The 24,320-nt window shown below is 50.0% G+C and overlaps 1 protein-coding gene across 1 annotated transcript in view; it reads left to right on the forward strand.

Moving 5' to 3' along the window:
* Positions 1–17,137, forward strand: part of TTI1 (TELO2 interacting protein 1) — a 45,636-nt gene extending 28,499 nt beyond the window's left edge. The window contains exons 5-8 of the mRNA XM_032845729.1: positions 1,382–1,522; positions 3,503–3,707; positions 3,999–4,086; positions 16,411–17,137. Coding sequence (XP_032701620.1) covers positions 1,382–1,522; positions 3,503–3,707; positions 3,999–4,086; positions 16,411–16,594 — 618 coding nt within the window. The 3' untranslated portion in view covers positions 16,595–17,137. The remainder of the gene's footprint in view (positions 1–1,381; positions 1,523–3,502; positions 3,708–3,998; positions 4,087–16,410) is intronic.
* The last annotated feature ends 7,183 nt before the right edge of the window (positions 17,138–24,320 follow it).

Consider the following 24,320-nt stretch of genomic DNA (forward strand, 5'->3'; position numbering starts at 1 on the left):
AGAATAAACAGGTTCTGTGATAGAAAATAGTAAGTCCCCATCCATGAACATGCATTAGGAGCCTACTCTGTGCCAAAACCTGTTGCAGAAGACAGAGCTTCTGCCCCGGCTTCGGCCAGGTCATCGGGGAAGGCCTCTCCCGAGGTGGTGATATTTGAGCCAAGACTTAAAGGCTCAAGAGAAGGAGCCAGCCATGAGAAGGGGCAAAGGCAAGGAGATGAGCGTTTTAGGCAGAAGGAGGAAATGTCTGTCTTGGAATCAGGAGTGTCTGACATAACTTGCCCAGTTAGTGACAGAACTCACTCGAAGCCCACGGTAGCAGCACCCTTTCCGCTGGGCTGCCTTGCTGTGCGGTACACGCCCAGGCTTCTCTTCCTGCCCTGCCTGCCTCTTTCCCCTCACGCGCGGGCCCTCTTTTGTTCTTTGTTGCTGTTCCGGCCTCCCTGTGACCAGCACGTAGCCGACATCCAGCGGGGTTTACTGCTCTGTTAGCAGACCTCAGTCTCTCTGACTCAGCCGTGTACCCTCCCCTGCTCTGTGAAGGCCAGCCCATCTCTGGGAGGAAAGGCCACACTGCTCATCATCGTGACCCCTGCTGGGGATACTGAGGCAGGCCAGTAGTCTCTCTCTGAACTGCAGATTAGGACACATATTCTCGGGGAGGGTAAATAATCCGGTTTATGTCTAGGCCACCCGAACCTTTCTTCTGAGGTGGACCTATACCTCGGCTGCCTATTTGGCTTCTCCACGTAGAAGAAAGGGAACATGACCTCACCCAGCCTCTCAGCCTCTCAGCGTCCTCCCCTCCCTGCTCCTGTCTCAGCCAGCGGCGCCTGCATCCGTTCAGTTGCTAAGCGTGACTCCAGGCAGTCCCTGTCAACACCTCTCTTTATTGCCCCGATGTCAGGGGCCGTCAGCATCTACAACAGCTCATATACACGTTCAGTATACACACACCTCCAGGACAGACCTCAGACCCCTTCATGCTGCCACCACCCCGTGGCCACATTCCTGTCCTCTCCTGCGGGCATGTGCCTGCTTCCTGCGCATCTCTCTCCTGCCCTGGGCCCCTCCCCCGCTCAGCAGCCAGAATGACCTTTTTCAAACATGAATTGTGTCATGGCCCTTTGCTGCTTAACCCATTCTGATGGCTCCCCACTGCACTTAGTACGAACTAAAAAATTCTAATGTGACACCTTCACGGTTGGGCCCCTCTTACTCCTCCCATGTCACACTGCCCACGGCCCTGCCTTAGTGCTGTGAGCCCTGCTCTGGGTCTTCCTTGCTGCCATCTCCACCTCTAGAAACTTCCAGGAACGCTCTTCCACGCTTCCCATGATGAACTCCCGCCCTGCTGAAATCACATCATCTCTTCTTTCAGGTCTTGGATGTGCTGGATTTGTGTGTGGTTGTGCTTCAGTCCCACAAGAACCAGCTCCTTCCCTTGGCTCACCGGGCCTGGCCCTCGCTCGTGTGCCGACTCACCAGTGACGACCCCCTGGTGGTGCTCAGAGCCTTCAAGGTACCGTGCTGCTGTCCCATCGCGGTCAGCCGGGTGGGTGGGGGCTGCCGGCACAGAGCATGGCCGCGTCTTTGGGGATCCCTGCTCATTTTAGCTGGTCCTCGAGGAAAGCAGAGCAAAATAAGAAAGGCACAAAGAAGAAAGTAAAAGTCAGTCCCCTCTTGAGTTAGGAGCAGAAGGAACTAGGAGCAGAAGGAACTAGCAGATGAAAAGGACTGCCAGTATTTACCGAGCCCCGTGTGTGCCTTGGCACTTCCTCCCACACGAACGCATCTCCTCACAACAGCTTTCCAAGGTAGCTTCTGCTCTCCTCCTTTTTGACAGAGGAGGAAATAAGCTCAGAGAAGTTCAGGGATTTTCTCAGCATCACACAGCGGGTAAGTGATAGAACCCAGATCTGTGTTTATGCCCAGGTTCTTTGCACTGCACAGGAGTCAAGATGAAGGGGCCTGGGTTCTAGCAGTGAGCTTCCTCTGCCCATCCTGGTGACTCTGGGCAAAGGCCACGCCCACCCACTTTCAAGTTGGCCTTAGGAGCCTGTGTTCCACCTTCCTCATAGTATTGTTGTCAAGGCTACAATGGGACCGTTTGGTGAAATGCTTTGAAAAGTTAAAAGCCATATATATATGTGTGTGTGTCAGGTTTCATTCTCCCCGACTTAGTTTGGCTTATATCAGCACATATATTTTGGCTTATTTATTTATATTCTTCCTTATTCTGAAAAGCACTTAAGGCAACCTACAGAGATATATTTCCCAGGGCAAGCTAACATAAATTAGGAGTAGGCGAGCAAGATGAAGCAAAGCAAAAAGATGTGTAGGGACATAAAATGAAACCAGGAATGCAACCAGTACACTTGGCAAAAGTATCTTGGTTTTCTGTAAGATTCTTCAGCATATACTGGACCAAAGTAGGAGCTTATGTTTAAAACATATAAAATTGTTAATATTTTTTTCTAAAGCAAAATATACAAAACCATGCACATACACACACATGAACACCCACAGGGGAGGAGGGAGACTTAGGAAGAAGGAGGGGGGGGTCTTGCCAAATCTTATTCAGATATGCTGCCTTCCTTTATGGAAATTAATAGGTGATCTGAAATGACAGCAGGCGTAGAAAAAGGGAGAAATAGAAACATGTTTGCACTGTAACTGAGGCCACTTTTCCACCCTCAGACACGCTGGTGACATGCGAGGCCTGGAGGGCCTTGTGCAGGCCAGCTGAGGGCCCTGTGGAAAGGACCTTATTCTCTGCAAAGTCGGCAAACGCTCTCCGTGCTGGTTATGCCTTGCTTACCAATTTTTAAAGAAATTCCTATTATCCTATATATTCAGCCTTGTGCAACGGGGCAAAACATTTCAATATGTTCTGCTAGAGAAAGTTTAAAACAAGACGTGTAAAGAAACCGCCCGTGGTGGAAGATGGGACGAGGGTGACATACATGGGAGATGGTGCGGTGGGACAGGCAGGGCTCTGCTGGGGCCCTGACCGCCGGGCTCGTGCCTGGACCCAGTTGAGGGACCACGGCCGGCTACTTGCCCCCCGCCAGGGCCTCTGTGCAGCAGCCGCTGGGCCTCATGGTGTTTGTTCAGCTTGCTGGAGTTCAAAGCACAAGCCTTCTCTCAAGGGATGTTAGGAAGAGTCAAGAGATGATCTATGTGAACTGCTTTAAGCTCTTTTTTTTTTTTTTAAGCAAAAAAGGGAGGAAAATCAAGGTATTAATCATATTATTCATTCAACCCTAGATTCCTTTGAATTATTCCCCGTGTAATCTGTATTTATGGATAGAAGCAGCCATGCCTTGGGACCAGAGACCTCCGAATTCATAACTGTCAGAATCGCAAACCATGGGCAAAGGAATTAACAGCAGTAATTCTATTTTTTTTTTCCCCCAAGAAGAAATTGAATTACCACACATTCCTTAGCTCTGTGCTGCCTGGCAATGTACAGTCACCAGAGCCGGGGCTGTTTCTACAGGTCTTGCGTACCCTGGGAGGCAAGTGTGGCGACTTTCTGAGGAGCCGATTCTGCAAAGACATCCTGCCCCAGCTGGCCGGCTCCTTAGTCACCCAGGCTCCCGTCAGCGCCCGGGCCGGACCGGTGTACACGCACACGCTGGCCTTCAAGCTACAGCTAGCCGTTCTGCAGGGCCTGGGCCCCCTCTGCGAAAGACTGGACCTCGGTAGGTACCGGCCACCCTCCCGTGGGGACACGCAGCCTGCGTGCGATCTGGCCAGCACCGTGGCACCCGGCACCCAGTCGTGCTCCCTCCTCTCCCTTCGTGGGTACCTCCTTCAGTTTTACTTCACCCTCGTTTCCCCACCTATCTTAATGTGCTTTTCTGACTCACAGGATGGAGTCAAGAGCCCGGGGCCTCTCGCCTCGCTTTTCCAGGTCCAGCAGACAGCAGTCGTTCTGCTTGTCCCAGATGAAGTCTGAGCCCCGATGCTTATTTTGTTTCTCCCCTCCGCAGGTGAGGGTGACCTGACTAAAGTGGCTGATGCCTGCTTGATTTACCTCAGCGTCAAACAGCCCGTGAAATTACAAGAGGCTGCCAGGAGGTACGTCTGCTTGATCACCCACATCTCTTTACGTTTGCTCTAAATTATAGATGATTTGCTAATGGCGAGCAGAGTCAAGGCATCTCCGCTCTTTTCTCTCCTCACTCTTCTCGCCGGGTTAAGATGGTTTCTTTAACTGGGCCAACTCTAGAGATGGTATTTTTACTAGATGCATTTCTCTTTGCAAGTAACCTTTTCCTCTGCTGCAGTGTCAGCAGCAATTCCAAAGGGGCAAAAAGCAGAAAGATGGTGTGCAAACAGGACAAAGCAGTTCTCCTGGGAGGAGAGAGATCTGGTTCTAGGCCCTATTCCAGTGACTGAGTGACCCTGGCACCTGTCTGGACCGCGGCTCCTTCTTCTGCAAAGCATAAGCATTGGGTTACTGATCGGGCACACCTTGACTCCCCAGAGCATCTGAGTGGACGTCAGGTGTTCTGAACCCTCGCACATTGTACACAAAATGGGGCGTGTACAAGCAAACCCTTAAACATTCCTTTCTCTGGATCGAGTCCATGGCATTCATCTGATGTTAGTACGCATCTGTGAACTGAGGGATATAAAGAATCGCTAGACTAATGGTCTAAAGGACCTTTTCCAACTCTGAAATGAGGTGATTGTGATTTCCAAGAGTTTTACTTATTCTCAAGTAGCTGTGCCACCGCTAATGGGAGAAGCTCTGTGTGGTTCCTTGAGCCCCAAAGGATTTTTCTCAAAAGCTAAAATTCTGAGTACAGCAGCATTCCCCAGACTTGAGATCAAAAATGCACTGTGGATCCCTTGCTCCAGCTGGATGGAGAGCTGGGGCGGGGGGCCAGAGTGGGCCTGCCATCCCCCAGTGTCTGCTACTGGAACAGAAGTTAGCTTCCCTGGCCTGGCCCTGTGTACTCCCCTGGATGCTGTAGCTCCCGTGTCCCAGGGCAAATCAACAATCCCTCCCACCTCTCAGGCTTCTAGAAATTAGTCCCCGATCTTCCGTGGTGGGGTAGGGGTCCTCCCATTCCCTGAAGGCCTGCAAGGCCGCTCAGACTGTGAAATGAGGAAGCTGCTTGCTCCCTTATAAACCTTGCACTCTCTGGGAGTGATGGAAATATCCTTTTGGATTGATTTATTGTCCTCTGTAATTTTTTGCTCTTGATTTCCCCAGTTCCCCTTTTTCTTTCTGTCACTTTCCCGTCACTTCCCCTAGGCCCAGAATCAGTCATGGTTTCTTGAGCACAGGGGCGCATCCCAACCAGCTTCTTACCCTCAGACATTCTTGCTCCTTCAAGAACCAACTTAGGGTGAAAATAGCCCTCCCCTCCGGGTGGTGTTCCTGAAGCTGCTCTCACACTGATTTCAGGTACAACTCAAGAAGGTAATGAATTCACCTTGAAGTAAATTCTCTGTGTGCCTGTTAACAACCAAGAGTCACAGATATCTGACTTTTCCATTCTCTGTCCCATTCTACTTTTCCTCCACCCACCCCATACCCGTCCTTCCAGTTCAGACCCATCAAACAAGCTAATATTCGCCATTCATTATCTTTTCATTTCTAATTTTCTTTTGTGCCGCTAAAAGCAATTAAACCTGGAATTGGACCTTGCTGAGTCTGGAGTTGGTATTCAGGGTGCCTCTGGAGGAGGAAAATGCAGCCAGACCACTTGACTGCTGCGCCTTTGTTTGCTCTAGCGCATTCCATTCGAGTTTGAGTCAGATGACCTCCCTCTTGCCAGGCTGGGAGGGGAGGAAGTGCAGGGTTGATTAGTTCACAAACACATCATCTGCAAACTTATTTTGAAGCCAAGGGGAAAAAACCAGCGTTGTCCTTGATCAGGAGCTGATTTGGCATCTTGATTCAGAAATTAATAAGCTCTGTAAATAGGAGAAGAATCCTGAGACAATGGGAAACCTGGTGTCTTTGTGAGCCTCGTTATTGAAGGAAGGGAGGGGGGCGGGGGGCGGGGGGGTGTTGGTACTGAAACACTGCGTGCCTGGTCCCCTGGCTCAGGGAGCGCTCACACCCCACATCCATTCTAGAAGGGAAGCCTGTCTACCTGACTTACAGACTCTCTCTTCAGACTATCCGCATCTCCTCGCTGGCCCCCTCCCCCCACTCCTGCCCCTGTGTATCCCCCACGCAGCAGGCACTGACACCCGCCACACACTCATGGGAGAAGGGAAGGCTGTTGTGTTTGTTGCCAGGGCCCAAGAGGGAGCCCTGTGGCTTAGTGTTCAGCCTCCGGCCTCGGCTAAGTGTTCAAAAGAACAAGTGAGAGCCAGAGCCGTCCACAGATGCCCCGGCTTCCTTGGAGCTAGTGAGTTGCCAATGCCGGGGGGGGGGGGGGGGGGGGATGTCTTCTCCATGTGACAGGGATGGCCAGGGAGGGCCAGTGGCTGCTCTGAAAGGAGATGGGGGAGCAGCCGTGTGAGGGGTGGACGAAGTTTCCTTCCATCGTACCCTTCTAGGTTCTTTGGCAGACGGATTAACGGGAGGAAAACACATTTTTTACTTCATACCTGAGGGCACTTTATAAAAACATGAGACCCAAAGTCAAGTGGGGCAGTTGAGACTTTTTTGCCACCCTGAGCTGAGGAATGGCCTAGGGGCCTGGGGCTTCAAGAGGGTGATTCACAGGACCTAAGAAGAGCAGGTGTTTGGTGATTAGAGGCTGGCCCGGCCATCCACATGGGTTAATCAGATGAAAAGTTATCTCTGGTAATAGCTCTCTTTCTGGGCCAGGCCCTCTATTCAGATTCTTCCAGGCAGTTAAAGGAGAAGTAAGAGTTTTTGTGGAATCTGCTGGGTCTTGATTGCCTCCAGCTCAGTCCACACGCCAAAGTGGCACTTTTGGGGGCAGCCTACTCTGCTCCCCTTCACGTGTCTGTGGGTCTGGCAAGTTGGGGGCTGGAGCCTCCGAGGGTCAGCCTCCCTGGCTAGGGCACAGAGACACTCAGCAGCTCCGTGAAAGTTCCTCTTTGTGTGCATTACTGCTGGCTTTTTCCTCCCTCCTGTTTGCTTCTCCTGGCTCCAAAGAATGACCAAGCCTGTGTTTGCTTTTTTAATTTGTCATATTAAATAGAGCCTTTGTGGCAGGCTTTTACATCCAGGCTGTAAACTCTAGAAATGGAAATTGATCAGGGGGTGGTTGATATAACCAAGGCTGTAAATGCTAAGAACAGAAATGCCATTCCAGTTTAATGCTTTTATCTAGCGAATGTGCCTTGTAAGGAGGGGCATAAATCTTGCAACTTGGGGGAAGGGTGGGGGGGTAGGGGTAGGGTAGAACCTCGCCGTATGTTACCACTAGGTGTCACTGTTAACTGGCTATGCAAGAAAAACACCAGCTCCCCCAAAGTCCATCTAGTTAAATAACTTCAATGGATAACAAACGAGAAAATCCAATTTGGCATGTGGGAGGAGGGGTCAGCATACCACATGCTGTAAACCAGGCTGGGTCCCTGAGGGTAAGCATTAGCTTACAAAGAACAGGTCAGTCATGCCCCCACCTCAACCATGGCAGAAGCCCACTCAACTGATTGAAATTCCCCAGTAGCCCTGGACGCCTCCGAGATCTCTCCCAGCATGCAGTGGGCCTCCACACTTCTGTGCCTTTCTGACCATGGAGCTCTTCCTTCTCACACATGAAAGGAATCTGAGATGAGAGCACATACCCCAAATTTCTGTGTTTTTCCTTAAAGCCAGTAAATGCTGTCAGCTTGATTCAACTCAACTCCGTTGAAACCATGCTCCTTGGGCCTATCTCTGAGTGGCGTCTGAGGCTCCCTGTCTTTTGCAGGGAGGTCTTAAATCATCCAATAAGCCTTCCATCCTGGGGCTAAAGGGAACAGATGAGGCAATACCTGTTTTGAAAAGATGAAGTCCATGCTCCATGGGTCTCACAATGGAAGAACAAGGCTTTCAGGCCCCTTGGTCTCCACCCCCAGGCCTGCCACCACCTGCCAACCCCAGGACCCAGGCGGGGATGCAGGGTACCAGCAGGTAGTGACTGGCCGGTGCCCCTTTGGGTTGTGCAGCTGCTGATTGCTGCAGTCCTCGGCATGGTGGTGGCCGGGGAGGGCATGCTGTGGCTGGGGGGGGGGGGGGCTCCCTCCCAGCTTCTGCTGCCTAGCCATTGTACACGAGGACAGAGGGGACCAGCCGTGGAGGTGGACAGACCTAGGTTCTGACCTTACTGGCCCTGGGACTTTGAGCAAATGACTTCATTTCCTTATGTCTCGTTTCCCTGCTCTGTAAACAAGGGTGGTGGGAATGAATTGCATTTCTCTATGAGGGAGGCCAGTCCGCAGGTCCGTTCATTCTCCTGGCCAGCCGAGGAGCTGCGGCCTGCCAGGCACCGTTGTAGGCACTGAAATGAGAGGAGAGCAAGAGAGAGGAGGCGTCTGCCCTCACCGGGCTTGCACTCTGGAGGTGTATTTGCGTGTGTGTGCACACCCCGGTGAGGGATATATATATATATAAACGTGGCAAATAGGAGATACAGCGTGTACACATCCTCTGAACATCTGGGCACTTGGGCGTGGTGTGTCCTATTCTAAGTCTGCCTCATCTTCACCAAACTCCGAAGACAGTTTTTTACCGCGGAATGATCTTTTCATGTTAATTGTGCCACCTCCCCCTACCACCCTCTGCGTGAGAAGTCAGGCCCAGGTTTCAAGGTTCACTCACTGGCTGACTGCCCCGCTTTCTTTCTGGCAGTAGGATCCCGGTCCATCAAAGAACCAGCCGGTGCCTTCAAACCCTGGACAAACGCGCGCTGGCACGGGCTCGTTCATTTCATCCCTGTCAGAGCCCGGCTCCTCTCTTTACCCACACGTGGGCCTATTATATTTGAACAGATCAGGAGCCACAGAGGTGATCCGTTAGTTCAGCTGAGCTTGAAATTAGTAGCTCATCCCCTCAAATGTTGTGGGCAGTGTGTTTGAGCTTGGGCTGCAAGGCTGTTTCCCCCTCAGATCACACCCAGCATGGAAATGAAGGCGCTCCTAATATGTTTCCTTTTGACATTTGATTAATAGTTGACAAATCCAGACCCAAGTAGTTAGCTTTCCTATTATCCATCTTTTGACAGGCATTGCTGCTTTTCTTTTCCAGGCTCATTGTTCTAAAAATACACTCAGATCTGAAGCTGTTCACCGTGCATATACAGGCATGATTTCCTGGTGTCAAAGATAAGAGACATCTGCCATGCAGATTATAAACAAAGTGGGTTGCTGGGTTTCAGATCTGAAGGCAGGGACCTCCGTGCTACTTAAGCCAAATGCTCCCTGTCCTTCCTCTGCTTCCTTGGCGCTGTCTTGTGATTGATAATCTGCCGGGGTCTAGCATTTTACCACCCAGTGGAAAGGCAGGTGTGGGGCGTGCCTGCGTGTCTGCACAGCACACTGGGTTGGGAAGCAGGATGCACTTGATGTTCCAGGGGGCAGGACCACCTGCACAAAGTGGATTTCACATGTCAAAAGCTTTGGCAGACCACAGGGTACCTGTTTCATCACTTTGCAGGGTCCATGGTCTGTCCTGAGCACCTAAGAGGCTGCCGTCAATGTCATGGCCTCAGTACCAAGTAAGGCAACCAGGAAAATGGCCTTGATTATCTTATTATATGTGTGTTTATTCACAAGATTTTTTTTTTTAAATTAAGAAGCCAAGTACTGTGTTGAGAGTTGAAAGATTGCAAAGATGACAACCAAGTTAGAGTGGGCCTCACGTTGCTGCTCAGTGGCAGCATCACCCTGGGCCAACCAGCTTACTTCTCTTAAGTCTACACTCCCTCATCTACAAGACTAGAGGGAGCGTATCTGTTATTTTCCACCTAATCAAATTATTGCCAGGATTCGGTAAACTCATGCTTATTATTCTTCAGCACAGAATGTCAGCACAGAAGAAAAAGTAAGCAGTCGTTGTTAGCATTATTACCTTCCTCCTGATTCCAAAAAAAGACCCAGGTCATCTTATCAGTTAAGTGTATGCAACAACAACAACAAAAATAACAAGAGCGGAAAAAAACAAGGTAAAGGCAAGGTAGAGCTTACGCTATAAAGTGCGCACCCAGAGCTCCGCGCCCTTGCTGGAGATGAGCCTTCAGTGCGGCCCTCGTCTTCCTCACAGGCGGAGCGTCTAGTGCACACCTTCCCGGCATCCCCAAAATAAGAAAAGAGAGCTTCGCAGAAAGAGGCACAGCTTTTCTTGGTTCTGAACCCTAAGAAAATTTCTTCAGGGGTCATCTTAGAACACGGGGGACTGTTGTGACTAATGTCTCTAACGTCCTTGCAGTGAATGCACAAGTGCACTTCCTCGAGCGGCTGCTGCTTCCCCGCATCCATCAGCAGAGGCTGCTGGCTTAGTGCCAAAGCGTGGGTTCCAGGAAAACAGACTGGGGGGAGGGGGACCAAATAGGTAGGTTGCTACAAAGATGTCTTTATCTTCAAGGGTATGCACCTTTGGGGCGAGAGGGTGGATGTGGAGCAGGAATCATGGCATGGGGCCTGGGCCAGCCCCAACACCCCCAACCCAGTGCTCTGGTACAGGGCCGCTTTGAAATCTGCACCTAGCAGCGTCCTCGCCAGGGGTGGGGACGTTGGGGGTGGATCTAGGCCTGCGAGGGGCCTAGAGGCAGGAGAAGCAGCCAGATGGAAGGGGCTGCTTTTAAATCCTGCCCCAGTGGGATTTAAACCCTTCTAGGTTCTGGCTTATTTTTGAATTGTCTGTGACAGATTGGTCCTCTCAGTGCCATATCTTTTTAAATATGCACAAAGCAATGGAGTCATTCCGCTGCATTTATGATACTTTGTCTTGCAGTACTTTAGGGGTGCGATTAGCAGCGTAAGCTGCTGCTGGTGTTTATGGTTTTAAATTCTGTCCCCGTTGCATTTAAATATTTTTATTATCGGTCTCTGTGTGAGTATGTGAGGTGGAGCCAGATGGATAGATGGATGGTTTTGAACAGGTAAATATAGTTAAGTCTAACGAGTACATATATCCGCAGAGGCAATTGGTAGTATTTATTTGGGAAGTAAATCGTTGCTCCAAGTCATAATCCTCCATTTCCAACATTTAGAAACAAAAAAACGACCTCCTCGCAGGAGAAGATAGCTAAATTGAATAGCAAGAAAGGACAGGCTTGAAATACTGGTTAACCAATGAACCGAGACCTATTAGAGTAAATTACCAAGATAGAAACATCACCCCACTGCTCGCTGGCTGGGACACGTCGACACCCCCAAGCATCCATTTGTTTAAAAGGAAACACACAGCCTCATTGGTAGCATCGGCGCGCACTGCGTCGCGGGAGAAGAGATGGCCAGAGAGGAAAAGACTGTACAAGTTCTGCCAGGAAGGGAATAGCAGGGAAGCCAGAATAACTTTGTGGGTGTGCCTGCTTTCCAACAAGTGAGTTTGTTTCCCAATTGCATTTCGTCATGGCCGTGTAGAGACAGCCCGTATCGCGTTCCTAAGGAGACCTCGCCGAATAACTTCTTTAGAAGCCCAAAATAAATAAATACACAAGTCCTTTACCACTGGCACTTATGCAGACAGCTCATGAGAGCATTTTATAAATCCAGAAAGAGACAAGGAGCAGCAGATCCCTCCAGCAAGTAATTGACAGAGAAAGAGTAGCCCGTCACCCAGGAGAGCTGGAAGCCTGCATTTCACTTATGGTTTATTTAGCCTCACTGGGCCCGGATTGGCTGGCCGTTTTTTAGAGCTGCGTTTGAGCAGATGCCAGCTAGACCGAGGTAGTGAGGACGCACTCTGGAACATTTGCATCTGCAGCACAGCGGTTTCTTGGGGTGTTGCCACATTTCAGGGCGTGAAGGAGCTGTGCTCCAGTGCCCGTGTGTGGGGATCACTGTGGACCGTTGACGCAGGAAGGGGCCTTAGAACTGGTATTTGCAGAGAAGCAACTTGCCGTGTCCCTTCCTCAGGCGTCCTGCCCCAGCCCCACCCAACATGTGCACCATGGGTCTCTGCTTGGTCCATTCTCCCTACCAGAGGCGGAGCCCGGAGGCCAGAGCCTTCCTCCGTCCGTCTTTGTATCCCACACACCCGGCTCAGTGCCTGGGCTGGAGCAGGTGAACCACAGGGAGGTGGGACCCAAGCCCTGCTGACCGGATTCTAGGAGCACATTTCCTCCTGCCCCACCCCACCCCACCCCCCACCGCCAGCCTTGTCACTTGGGGCAGGCCACTATTGATCATGAAGGAATGAGCGGCTTCCGTTGGTTTGGTGTCTGGAGTTTATTAGGGACTTGCTGATGCCCGTCAATTGTAGATAGGGCTGGAGTGCAGGGAAATGGCTGCCTGCACGGAGCGAAATTCAATAAAACTGCATTTTAAGTGAAAAATCAGTATAAACACCAGGCTTCTTTGCCATGGAAACAGAGGTTGCTTAGAAACTGCCTAACGGCGAGTTCTAAATTTTTTAAAGTCAAGTTATCATTTAAGCTACACGGCCCTACAGGTTATTGAGAGATAATCACTCGCCTCAGGACACTCGGAGGCATGAGGCACAGCCGAGTGCCTCCCGAAACTCTGGGGACCAGATAATCTCTTGATAACTGTGCTCCCCGGAGCCACTGATTTCGGCCTGGGGGAAGGAGAGAGAAATTTTTGTTCAGAACTTAAATGGTGTACATATATATTTTTTAAAGTGTCTCTCTTTGGTTTGAGGAAACATGGAACCGGCCATTTGGCATCTCAACAACCATCTCTGCCATGTCTCGTGATGTATTAGGAACATTTTCCAGGCAGTTACCCCGGTCCCTTCAAAGCGGAGGTCCTCTCTTCGTCTTCTGGCTTTGGATTATGCAAAAGGGCTTTTAAGGTCTTCAGCTTTGGGCTCTTCATGTTCTGGGACCGCCCCCCCCCCCCCCCAGCTCAGGGTGAGCAAGAACTGGCCTCAGGACAAAGTGGCAGCAGAGTTTGGAGCAAAGCTGGGCCCCTGAGCTCTCAGACAAGACCTCCTGGGCCTCCGTTCCACTCGCAGGAGGGCTTAAAGCAAACAAGGGTTCGGGTTCAGAATATGTCCGTGTTCAGGGTTCAGCAGGTTGCGTGCCTTTTGCCAAGCCAGAGCACGGTTACACCTGCCAGCTCCTGGTTGCCCAGCATGGCATCTGCTGCCAGCCTCGGGCACGCAGAGGACGAAGAATATTGCCTTTGTTTCTTCTTGAAAATAACAGGCGAAAGGAGAGCGCCATTTGCGGAGGACCGGGACCCCCACCAAGTCAGTATGAGGGAAATTGCGAGTGAAACAAAAGACAAATGTTTTGCCCTTTTCGGAGTGTCTGAGAAGTTTCCGCGGTGTGGCGGCGCTGCAGAGGTTGGTAGTGATAATTATTCCTTAGACACACACATATCCTCTGGAAGGACCAGTGTTTTCATTATGCACTTCAAAGTGTTTTCCTGCACCTCATCTCCTTAGAGCCTCGCCACAAACTTGTGAGGAGGGCGGGGTGGGTGTGATCCTCTTCCTTTGGAGAAAAAGGAAACAGGTTCACGAAGGCAAGATAATTTGCTCCAAGCCCCAGAGGCAGGAGAGGGAACGTGGATGGCTGCCTGCCCTTCTGGGGAGTCTGCCCCTTTAAGAGCTAAGAAAGGAGACCCAAAATAATTCTTGCAAGAGTTTGGCTCTCACTTAATACAAGAAGGTGGGCTTCGTACACACATTCTTCCTTGGCCTCCCTGTGAGCACTGTATTTGGAGCTCTCACAGGGCGGGGCACCTGGGGGGCTCAGCTGCTTAAGAGACTGCCTTCGGCTCAGGTCATGATCCTGGAGTCCCAGGATGAGTCCAGCATCCCATTCCCTGCTCAGCGGGGAGTCTGCTTCTCCCTCTGACCCCCCCCCATGCTCTCTTTCTCCTGTCATTTCTCTCTCTCTCAAATAAATAAATAAAATATTAAAAAAATAAAAAACAAACCTAGTTCTCGCAGGGCAAGGAGAGTGGCTTCTTCCCTTTTCCTTTCCTGCCAGTGAGTACAACATCTGCATTTGGCATGTTAAAAAGGACTCAGAGTGAACATTGCAACATGTTCTTGCTGAGTTAAGTCAGAGCGGAACCGTGACTGAGGTGGGCCACAGCCTCACTTCGCTGTTGCCCAGATCAAAATATTCCTTAGTGCGCCAGGCTGTAGCCTGAGAAACCGTTCCAGTTCTGGAAGGGGGAAAAAAAATCAAATGAAACCATTTGCATTCTAACCGTCTTTGGCACCAGGGAAAACTGTCAACTGTGTCACATGTAAATAGAAATCAGCTTCCCATTTTTGGTGTGTTTTTTTCATAATTTCCCTTGCCACTCTAATTATCAAAGATATTTTTGTTTTTAAACAAAAATGGTCTCCCACGCAGGCCCCATCTCCTTTCTGCGGCAAAGTGGAAACGATGAATTAGAATATTCTAATCACTTCTCCGGCAACCACTGCTGAGATTATAAGCACAAGATTATCCTAAGTAAAGAAAACTTAAATAGTTTAGGCACAAACCAGGCCAGGAAAATTTTCAAAGGGCCCCCTCCCACCTGCCTCCCTTGCCTCCTTAGCAGATGTCTATTAAACCCAAGGAAGAAAGCAAAACTGGCTTCCCCCCAGGGTAAGACCCAAATCTCTGAAGGGCACAGGGTTTTCAGATTAACAAAATTAAAAACAGAATTTAGCTCCATTCAGCAAGCATTTAAATTCCTGATTGTTGTCCAGCAATATGAGAGAGGCTCCTTGGTCATCAAAAATAAAATATGATTCATCAAATACGTACCATCCACCCTCTTACTTGGTACATAGGGATCGCCTGGGCTAGACACTGTAGGGCTGGATCTGTGTTTCCTCATTTAAACCACAGCAAAACCGTGAATGAAGTACATCCCTTGTCTCTAGAATGAGGAGACTGAAGTCCATTCGAATCATCTCCCCCAGCTACCGAGCAGTGATGGCCGAGATAATGTGAATCCTGTGGGGAGCCTGCACTAGACTGTTCTTGGAGATCAACAGTCGACCTCTCCTTTAGATCCTTTCATAGGGTGTAATTTTCCAGTTGTCTTAAGCTATTACCATGTAGTGTCATAAATCACTTGTTAAATATAAGAACCAAGGGCGCCTGGGTGGCTCAGTGGGTTAAGCGTCTGCCTTCGGCTCAGGTCACGATCTCCAGGGTCCTGGGGGTCAAGTCCCGTGTCGGGCTCCCTGCTCGGTGGGGATTCTGCTTCTCTCCCCTCCACCTCCTGCTCTCTCCCTTTCTCGCTCTCAAATAAAAAAAAAAAATCTTTACCAAAAATATAAATAAATAAATAAATATAAGAACCAGTTAGGTCAGGTGTTCGTTGAGAACTTACCGTGTGTCATCCCAGGTGCAGCAGCAAAGCAAAAAGGCGTGGTCACAGCCCTCAGGAGCTATTTCGTGAGAAAGGGAGGTGGTCAGTAGACAGTAGGTGCTGGACAGGTATCCTGGAAGAGAGAAATAAGGGGCAGCTGCCTAAGCAAAATGATTCGGGAAGGCCAGCCTCTCTGAGCAGGTGATACGTGCCAACAGGGAGCTGCCCATCCAGGGGAGGGCCTCATCCTTCCTGGGATGGAAAAGCCGGACTCTGAATCACTGAGTCAGCCAGGTGCGTGAAATTTGCGGTGGCCCTGGGCACGTGGTTGGTCATTCAGAAACGGGATATGAGCAGAGGAGAGGCAAGGGTGGTGACCCCAGAGTTCAGGCCAGGTTGAAGAACCTCACCCTTGGTGGGGCGTATGGTGTCGGGTGGCCCGGGCCCTTCAGCTCTGTCCCTGTCGTGTGTAGGACACCAGTGCGCTGGCTCAGTCGGTTCCTGCTGCAGGAGAGTAACTGGGTCTGATCCTGGCGTGAGCATGTCCAGACCACAAGGAACCCACGGCTCTTGGTGGCCAGAAGGGGCTGAGCTACAGAGCTCAGCCGCAGGCTAGTGGCCCGGGGATAAGGACCTGGGGACTTGGGAGTGCGGGCTTATTACCCTGTGAGCCTGGAATGAGGGGTGGGCCCTGTCAGTTTTCTTTGAAAACTCTTGCTCGACACCCCAGAACTTGACTGGTTTCTTTGCCAAGAGCTTGTTTGATGTCAGTGTTGTTCTGCTCGGACTAACTTTCTCCTCTCGACATCAATGGATATGAAACTTTATATGCTGTGGGACCATCCTCATGGCCCTGTCTTAGGAACGACAGTGGGTTTGCTCTGCTGTTTGAAGGGATTTGATGTTATTATCAGGTTCTCCCCCCAAATAACCCACTAAGCAGCTTCTTCGGGAGAACAGCGGCAACTCTCCCCTCTTTCTGCTCCCTTGAGATGCCAGCCCACCCTCCCTTCTGTCTCTCCACAGGGTTTTCCTCCACCTGATGAAGGTGGACCCGGACTGCATCTGGTTTCTCCTGAATGAACTTTACTGCCCCGAGCAGCTCACACCTCCCCACCCGAGCCTCCCCCCTGTGCAGCTGCGGGGGACCACCGGGCAGGGGAATCCCTACGCAGCCAATGTGCTCCGCCTGCTCCAGGAGCTGCAGTGACCCCCCACACACACCTGGGTGCAGCCGGATGGTAGCTCCATCCTGCAGGCGGGGAAGACCCCACCCTGGCCCCAGGCGGTGGCGGAGAAGACTGCGGTGGATCCTACAGCCAATCGATTAATAAATTGATCGATCACACAACTGCTTAGAAACTGGATGGAAGGAAAGTAGCTGACTGTTATTTATATTTCAACCTGGTGTTTTCAGATGACATTGCCTGGCAGCTCTAAGGGTTTAACTCCTTCCCTTATCATCTCCTCGCCCCCAGCTGCCCTACAGGCCATCCCCACCACATACGCCCCGCACAGTGAAAAGCCTAGGGGCACATGGAGGGAGGCCTCTACTAGGCACGGAGTGTGTCTCCTGAGCACTCAAGGGCCATGTGGAAGTACCACGACTCAGGGGTCTTCAGAATGCAGCCCCGCGTCACAGACACGCACACCCCCTCTCCTGGAACAATAAGCTGGAGCTGTTACCAGAAGAAACCTGTCAGTTTGGAAGAAAATGAAATAAAGGTGCTTCTTGGATGGAAACTATGATCAACAGCTCACTTTAAAGTTTGTTATTTAAATCGGGTACTTTTTAAGAAATGCGTTTATGTTCTTGAATGGGTAATAGAGAGCCATGGCCTAAAATCCAAGCAGGACAAAACAGAAACGGTGAAAACTCAGTCTCCCCACCTTGCTCCGCAGACATCTGGTTTCCCTCCCCAAAGACAACACATGACAATTTTTTGCATACCTGTTAAGTGAAAGATTGATTCGTTTTTACTTTTTATTATGGACAGTAGTACACCGCAAGCCCCCTGTACCTGTGAACCAGCGCCCCAGGTACCAGCACATGGCGAGCTTTGCTTCATTGCTGCCTCATGCATTTACCTCCTCAGCTCACCTGTCCCCTGAGTATTTTGAAGCACATCCCAGATGTCCTATCTAAACCTTTTTTTAAGAACGTACAACCACGGGGCACCTGGGTGGCTGAAGTCAGTTAAGTGTCTACCTTTGGCTTGGGTCATGATCTTAGGGTCCTGGGATCCTGCCCCGTGTCGGGCTCCATGCCTTGTGGGGAGTCTGCTTGAGATTCTCTCTCTCTCCCTCTGCCCCTCTTCCCCCTGCTTGTGCACTCTCTCTCTCTCCCTCTCAAATCTTTTTAAAAAATAAATAAAATGTACAACCACAATAGCATTATCACACCTAAACAAATTAGCAGCTGTCCTTTCATATTGTTCGCAGTGTTTAAATTTCCCCAGCGCGTTCAATCAGGATCCAAATAAGGTATATACGTTGCTGTTATCTCTATGTCCCTTAATAAATCTCTTGTAATTTCTAGATTCCCTCTCCACCTCTCTTTTTCTCTCCCTGTATGTTTTTGTTGAGGAAACAAGGTCATTTATCCTACAGCAGTTCCCACAGTCTGGATCTACTGACTACATCCCTGTGGGGGTCATTTCATGGGCTTCTCCTGTCACCTGTATTTCCTGTAAATGGGGAGGCAGAAAAAGAGGCATGATCTGGTTTGGGTTTTTTGTTCTTGTTGTTTTTGGCCACACTCCTCCGTAAGTGGTATTACTTACTTCCATCAGGAGGTGTATAATATCTGCTCTCTTACGAGAGCAGCGGTCCTTGGCGATCGTCACCTGGACCCACTCCCTCATTAGGACATGCGGAGTAGAGCACTGGTCCCACCGCACCGGCGGCTTGCTGTTTGCGAGAGTACTTATGTGAAGGGAACATTCCTTGCATCAGCTATGCAGTAACCTTGAAGGAGTTTGTGTAGAAAAGGCAGGATAAATACTTGATTTTTTTTCAGCTAAGGGATTTAAAGCACAGATTATGTAAATGTGGGCCCAAACACACACACACACACACACACACACACACACACACACACACGCTAAAGGATCCTAGGAGTGACGAATGCTTCCTCACCATATGCATGGTGAGACTCCATCCGGAGAACTCCTCCAGTGCTGTAGATAACCCCACGCTCTATAAAACCCAGAAGGCAGCTGGCATGGGGATATACTGGAGCCCCTGGCCAGTTCTGGAGAGGCCCACTCATCTCCTACTAGGGTCTTCTCTGCAAGGGCATAGGATGTCTAGCTGGGACTGCTGGTGGCAGCAGCCTGGGTTCTGGTCTGGCTCTGCCAGTGAGTCATCGGAGGCTTTCCCTCTCCTTGGGCCTCAGTTCTCCTCCCTGTAAAGTGGAGACGATGCACCAGAGAGACAGCTTAATCTGGGGGATCCTGAGTCTCTCCAGCAATCTGATGACATCTCAGGACCCGCTCCCCCAGAAACTTTCCTCCTCTTCCCCACCCCCCAAGACTGCAGTCATCCACTATCTCATCTCCTGCTGGGTGGGTCTGCTTAGCTGACCTCACAAATTCTATGGACAATTCTAGAGCCTTCATCTATGAGCCTGCAGGGACCCCGAGTTACGAACCCCTGAAAGAAAGATAATCACTTACCTCTCTTCTAGTTTTAAGAGTCTGGGATGATTTCCTTTGGGAAAAGGGGGAAATACCTTCTAATTGAGAGGACTATAAGAAGATTCATGGCATTGTTCCCAATTCCACTGGGGACACAAAGTGCTAGGCTAATTGAATCTCTAGGTCAGGACAAATGAAAAACAGGTCAGAGAGGTGGTGGGACTTACCGAGTAATACCTGGCTTCCAGGGCAATTCAAGTAGTCTGCCTTCCCAGGGTGCCTGGGCACGGCAGGCCGTAATGGTGTGCCAAGAGGCAAGGAAACACACACACACACATCCTGCACCGTGATGCAACTTGGGCCCTTGGGAGGCTCTCCGGGAGATAATCCATGTGGGAGGATTTGCCACAGTCTTCCAAAAACCCATCTCGTCCTCAAAGAGTAAAGTTGCTTTTGGATTCCTGCAGGCAGATTGTTGCGCTTGATTTAAAAAAAAGAAAAAAAAACTAATTAGAGTGCCTCTCCAGTCATTATTATATCCAGGCAACTTTAATTTGAACCCATCCAGCTGACTCATTCTAGTCCTTGTTTACGTGGGCTTCTCAAAGCGATCGTTTCCCCCTGTTCAATCCGGCTGGTGCAGTGAGGGTTTCTCCTTTCATTCAGGGTTTCTGAGTGTTGGTTTGGCTGGAGTTAAGGGTAGGTACTGAAAGGCCTTGATTTTGAGGTTCAGACATTGAACTGAATGTTCACTGTTCAGACAGCAGGCAGTGGATGCCTCCTGGGGGGTTCAGGAAAGCACAGAGATGGAACCGGGGTTCCTGCACGGGGTTGGGCATGGTCCTCAGGAGCCTTGTAGTGTAGAAAGAGCTCAGGTGACCTGGAGCTCCATCGGCACTGGGCTTGGTTTCGGACTCTGCCCCTTAGTGCCTGTGTGACCTTGGGCGAGTCACTTTCCTTTGTTTTCCCTTCTCTAAAATGGAGTCACTGCCTTTGCCTCTTTGAATGGCTGCAGAGGGAAGAGTGAGTGCTGTTGTGTACACAGTGCCCAGGGTTTCGACGCTGTGCATCCCTTCCCTCCGTCCAACCCCACTGCTCACGGCTTTGGCAGGGTGCAATACATCGTCCTCTGGACAGTTATCGCTGAGGGAAGAGATGGTTAAATCTCGGAGCATAAGCCCCCCTGGAAACTAAGGAGGACCCTGATGGAAGACAGTAAGATCCTGGTAGGACAGGCAGACTATTGGCAGGAAGAGAGGATGAGGGCAGTCCAGGCAAGGAAAATGACATGACGAAGGCAGCCGGGCATCCCTGCCTATATCTGTATTCATCAGAACTCCTTCGGTTGCAAATGACAGGAGACCCGACTTAAACTGGCTTGAGCAGAAAGAAATGTCTGGGCTCACGCAGGCAGCAGCCACACCCACCCACCCTCCTGCTCCAGATCCCACAGCCAGGCTCCGCATTTTAGCAGCCTTTCTCTATAAAGTGTCAAGGTTGGCCACTAGTTCCAGGCTGAGGTTCTCTGAGTTGAACAAGTCTAGGAGAGTGTGCACCTCCTTCTGGCAGCTCCAAGCTCAAATCCTAGGATTAGCTCCTCCCGCTTGCTCAGCAAGTCCTTCGCCCCACCCCAAACCAAGCCTTGTACATCCAAGCAGGTTTCGGGAAACTTTCTCTGCAGAGGGCCAGATGGTGAATATTTTAGGCTTTGCAGGCCATAGGATCTCTGTGCCATCTTCTTGGATTTTTTTTTTTTTTTTACAATGTTTTAAATGTGTAAAATCCTTCAAAAATAGGCCGTGGGCCATTCTTTTGCCCTTGGACCTTAGTTTGCTGGTTCCTGATCATTGCATTCTCCTGGCAGGCCTAGAGGCAGGTGCTCAGATCCGCTCACCCAAAGCATATGGAGGCGGAGCTGGGGTGGAGTGGTTTCCCCCAAAAGGAAGCACTACATTTGGTGGCCAGGCAGTGGGCAATGGTAATAGACAGCCACCACCCCATGCCTGTGGCAGGTGACCGGTGTGGCTCAGCAGCCCGGGAGGGTATGTGTGAGCAGGCTGTGCTCACTGAGGCCACATTTATGAAGGGCATTGAATGCCAACCTAGGGATTCCAGCCTTAACAGATCAAGTGGCCTTGGAAGGTTCTTGAACAGGTGAGTAATGCTCTGAAAGCAGCATTTTAGGAATATTCATCTCGCGGCAGCATCTAGGAGCAATAGGAAGGAGGAGAGACCAGCGATGAGATTGTGTTTTCAAAAGTCCCAGGACGAGAAAATGTACCTCTTCCATCAACCCCAAACTGTTTGACATGCCGTGGTTCATGGGCAACTTGAGGCACATAAATATGTGCTTTAAAGTTTAAAAGTAGGAAGTGAGATGAATGGAGCCTCTGATGAGTCTTCCTCCGGCTCGTGCCGGAGAGTTGAGAAGCCCTAGAAATGATTTTCCGCAGCTCCAGCCGTGATGAACAGCGCGGGGGCCCCTCTCCCTTTGTGTGACTTACCCCAGCCTCTGTGTCAGGCTTGATTGGAAGCGAAGTGCCCATACTGCCTTTCCTCCAGAGTACGGAACAGAGGCCAAATTTCGGAAAATAATTCTGAGTGATGGCTGACTCTGTCGAAGCGTTGATTGCTTTATAAATGGCATTCTCCTCTCTACGCCCCCCACCCCCCGCCACCACTGAAGTTTTGGAGGCAGCAGCTTTTCAAATTACGCTTGAAAAGCAGCCTGATTTCCCACAGGAATCATCTCCTAGATTAGGAGCTGTTCTACCTTTTCCGACAGTTTTACCCAGAGTACAAAGCCTGTCGGCAAAGGGCGAGGAGGGAGCGATGCTGTCCTCCCTTCAAAGCCTTCAGCACAAACCATTTATGAAAATGTCTCACTGCAGCCATCTCCGAGCCCTCTGTCCAGAGCTGCCTGCTTCTGCAGCAGGAAAGGGTTAAAAAGCACTGATGAATGGCTGCCTCCACCCCCCCACCCTTCCGCTTTCCCTCCTTATATAATTTACCATTCTTTTTGCACAATAGCTCCTGGGTCTCAACCTGCTCTCTCAATCAGTACCCTCACGTCCTCAGCTTCCTCCCACACAGGCAGGCTCAGAAGTAAGGAAAGCATCTTTCAGAATCTCTGAGGCCGTTTCCAAGGGAGAAGATGTTGGTGCGGGGAGAGGTGGAGAGAAGTAGTGGAGAAGAGTCATAAGTTCCTTCATGAAATAAAAATGTGGCATTCCCCAAGGCAGAGGTGTGGAGTAGACACAGATCTCTGCACACCCACCTCCCCTTTGCCCCATCTCCATGTCCTCTCTCGCCTCGTGGAACCTTTCCAGTGCACCCACACATTCCACCCAGGACACTGCCCAGTTCCCTAGAAGGGGGCAGAGAGGCCCCAAATGCTAATTGAACCATGCTATAGCTCACAGGTGACCTTGGGCACTCCCTCCCCATCCCTGGGCCTCAGTGGCTCTGTCTGCTCCATAAAGGGTTTACCAGTCACTGTCCAAGCATTGTTCCACTCCCTAAAACATCTGTGACTTGATAATAAAGTGTTGGCAAGTATGTAGGGAAACGGGCATGTAAGGTGGTACAAGCTCTTTGGAGGTCAGTCTGGCAGTATTACCAAATTTGAATGCATGCACCTTTTGACCAGCAATTCTGCTTCTAAGAATTTAATGCTCACACATGTGCACAAAGATGTACGTGCATAAGCAATTCACTGCAACATTGTAATTTACAGAAACTCACAAATACTGAATGCTGGGTATGTGCCAAGCATTATGCCTAATGCTTTGCATTAATATCTCGAGAGACTGGGTGCAAAAGATATAAAAAAAACCCTAATCATAGGATAGAAACATCCATCTAAAAGAGGCCCAAACACCCCCATTCCACCCCCGCCTCACATCACAGAAATTCTGGCGAACTATACGTACTGAAGGATGATCCGTCAAAAGTCATGAAATGTTACTGTTCACTATTTCCTAAAAGTAGATATAGAAATTGAAAAGAAAGCAGGAGAAGAGCTTGGGGAGGGAGGGATGGATTGGTTAAATAAACTATGGTACAACCCTATAAAAGAATGAATAAAACAGCAATAGCTATCAGAATCTAAAATGCACATCCCCTTTGACTCAGCAATCCTACTATTAGGAATTTTCTTGTCATGTGCAAAAACAACGAACAAAGTGTTCGTTGAAGCATTGTTTGCATTAACAAAAGGTTAGAAACAACTTAAGGGTCCATCCAGAGAGGCCCGGCTTAGTGGGTCTGTTACTAACATGTAGTTTGCCATGTGGCCTTTAAAGGAAAGAGCTAGTTCTCTGTGTATATCTCCGGGATACATATTAAAGAAAACGGCAAGTAGAGCAATGCAACTGTTTATGGGGGATGAGGGTACCTTAAGTGGAATTTCTCTTAAAGAACACCCAAGTGGCAGGCTCTAGGAAGGGTACAGGATCAGCAATAAGAAGTCTTTTCACATTATACCCTTTATGCTCTTCACATCTTTAAAAAATATACATGTGTAACTTATTCACTCACAAAAAATTTATTATTAGGGGTGCCTGGGTGGCTCAGTCATTAAGCGTCTGTCTTCGGCTCGGTCACAGTCCCAGGGTCCTGGGATCAAGCCCCGTATTGGGCTTCCTGCCGAGCAGGGAGCCTGCTTCTCCCTCTCCCACTACCCCTGCTGTGTTCCCTCTCTCGCTGTGTCTCTCTCTGTCAAATAAATAAAATCTTTAAAAATTTTTTGTTATTAAAATATAAGACATCTGTGAGTCCATAATGCTATGATAAACTTACACTTTGGTGACAGGAGCCTGATATCATTGGGATTTCCTCTCCTGTGCTTTGCATTTCTCAAGTAGAACCAGGGCTGGAGGAGGTTTAATCCAAAAATGCAAAGGGATCTCGGAGAGGATCTCTTGAGGGAATGGCCAGGCACCGGGCAGGCAGCCCCCATCTCCACCCCCATGACTCCTGTGTGCATGTAGGAAAACCATTTCCCCTCTATGCCCTAGCTCACCTGAGTCGCTTAGAACCCCAAGAGAAGCAGGTCGAGCCTCAGAGACTTTCGTGACTGCCCAGACAGAAATTAGGGCTCACGCTTAGTGCTTTCAAGGCATTGCATGATGCCCTCTGTCCTGCCACGGCTCTGTCTGGGGCTTGCCGCCTTTTCCCAATGGAAGGGTCACCTTTCTTACTGCATTTTCAGCACCTTGGACAGGCCTGAAGTTTCTGCCGTCCTCTCAACATTAGGATGACTGAGCTCTCCAGTGCTGGGCCCCAAAGCATCAAGTA

Source organism: Lontra canadensis, unplaced genomic scaffold (genome assembly GCF_010015895.1).
Source record: "Lontra canadensis isolate GAN:19392208 unplaced genomic scaffold, GSC_riverotter_1.0 scaffold169, whole genome shotgun sequence".
In the NCBI taxonomy this organism is placed as follows: domain Eukaryota; kingdom Metazoa; phylum Chordata; class Mammalia; order Carnivora; family Mustelidae; genus Lontra; species Lontra canadensis.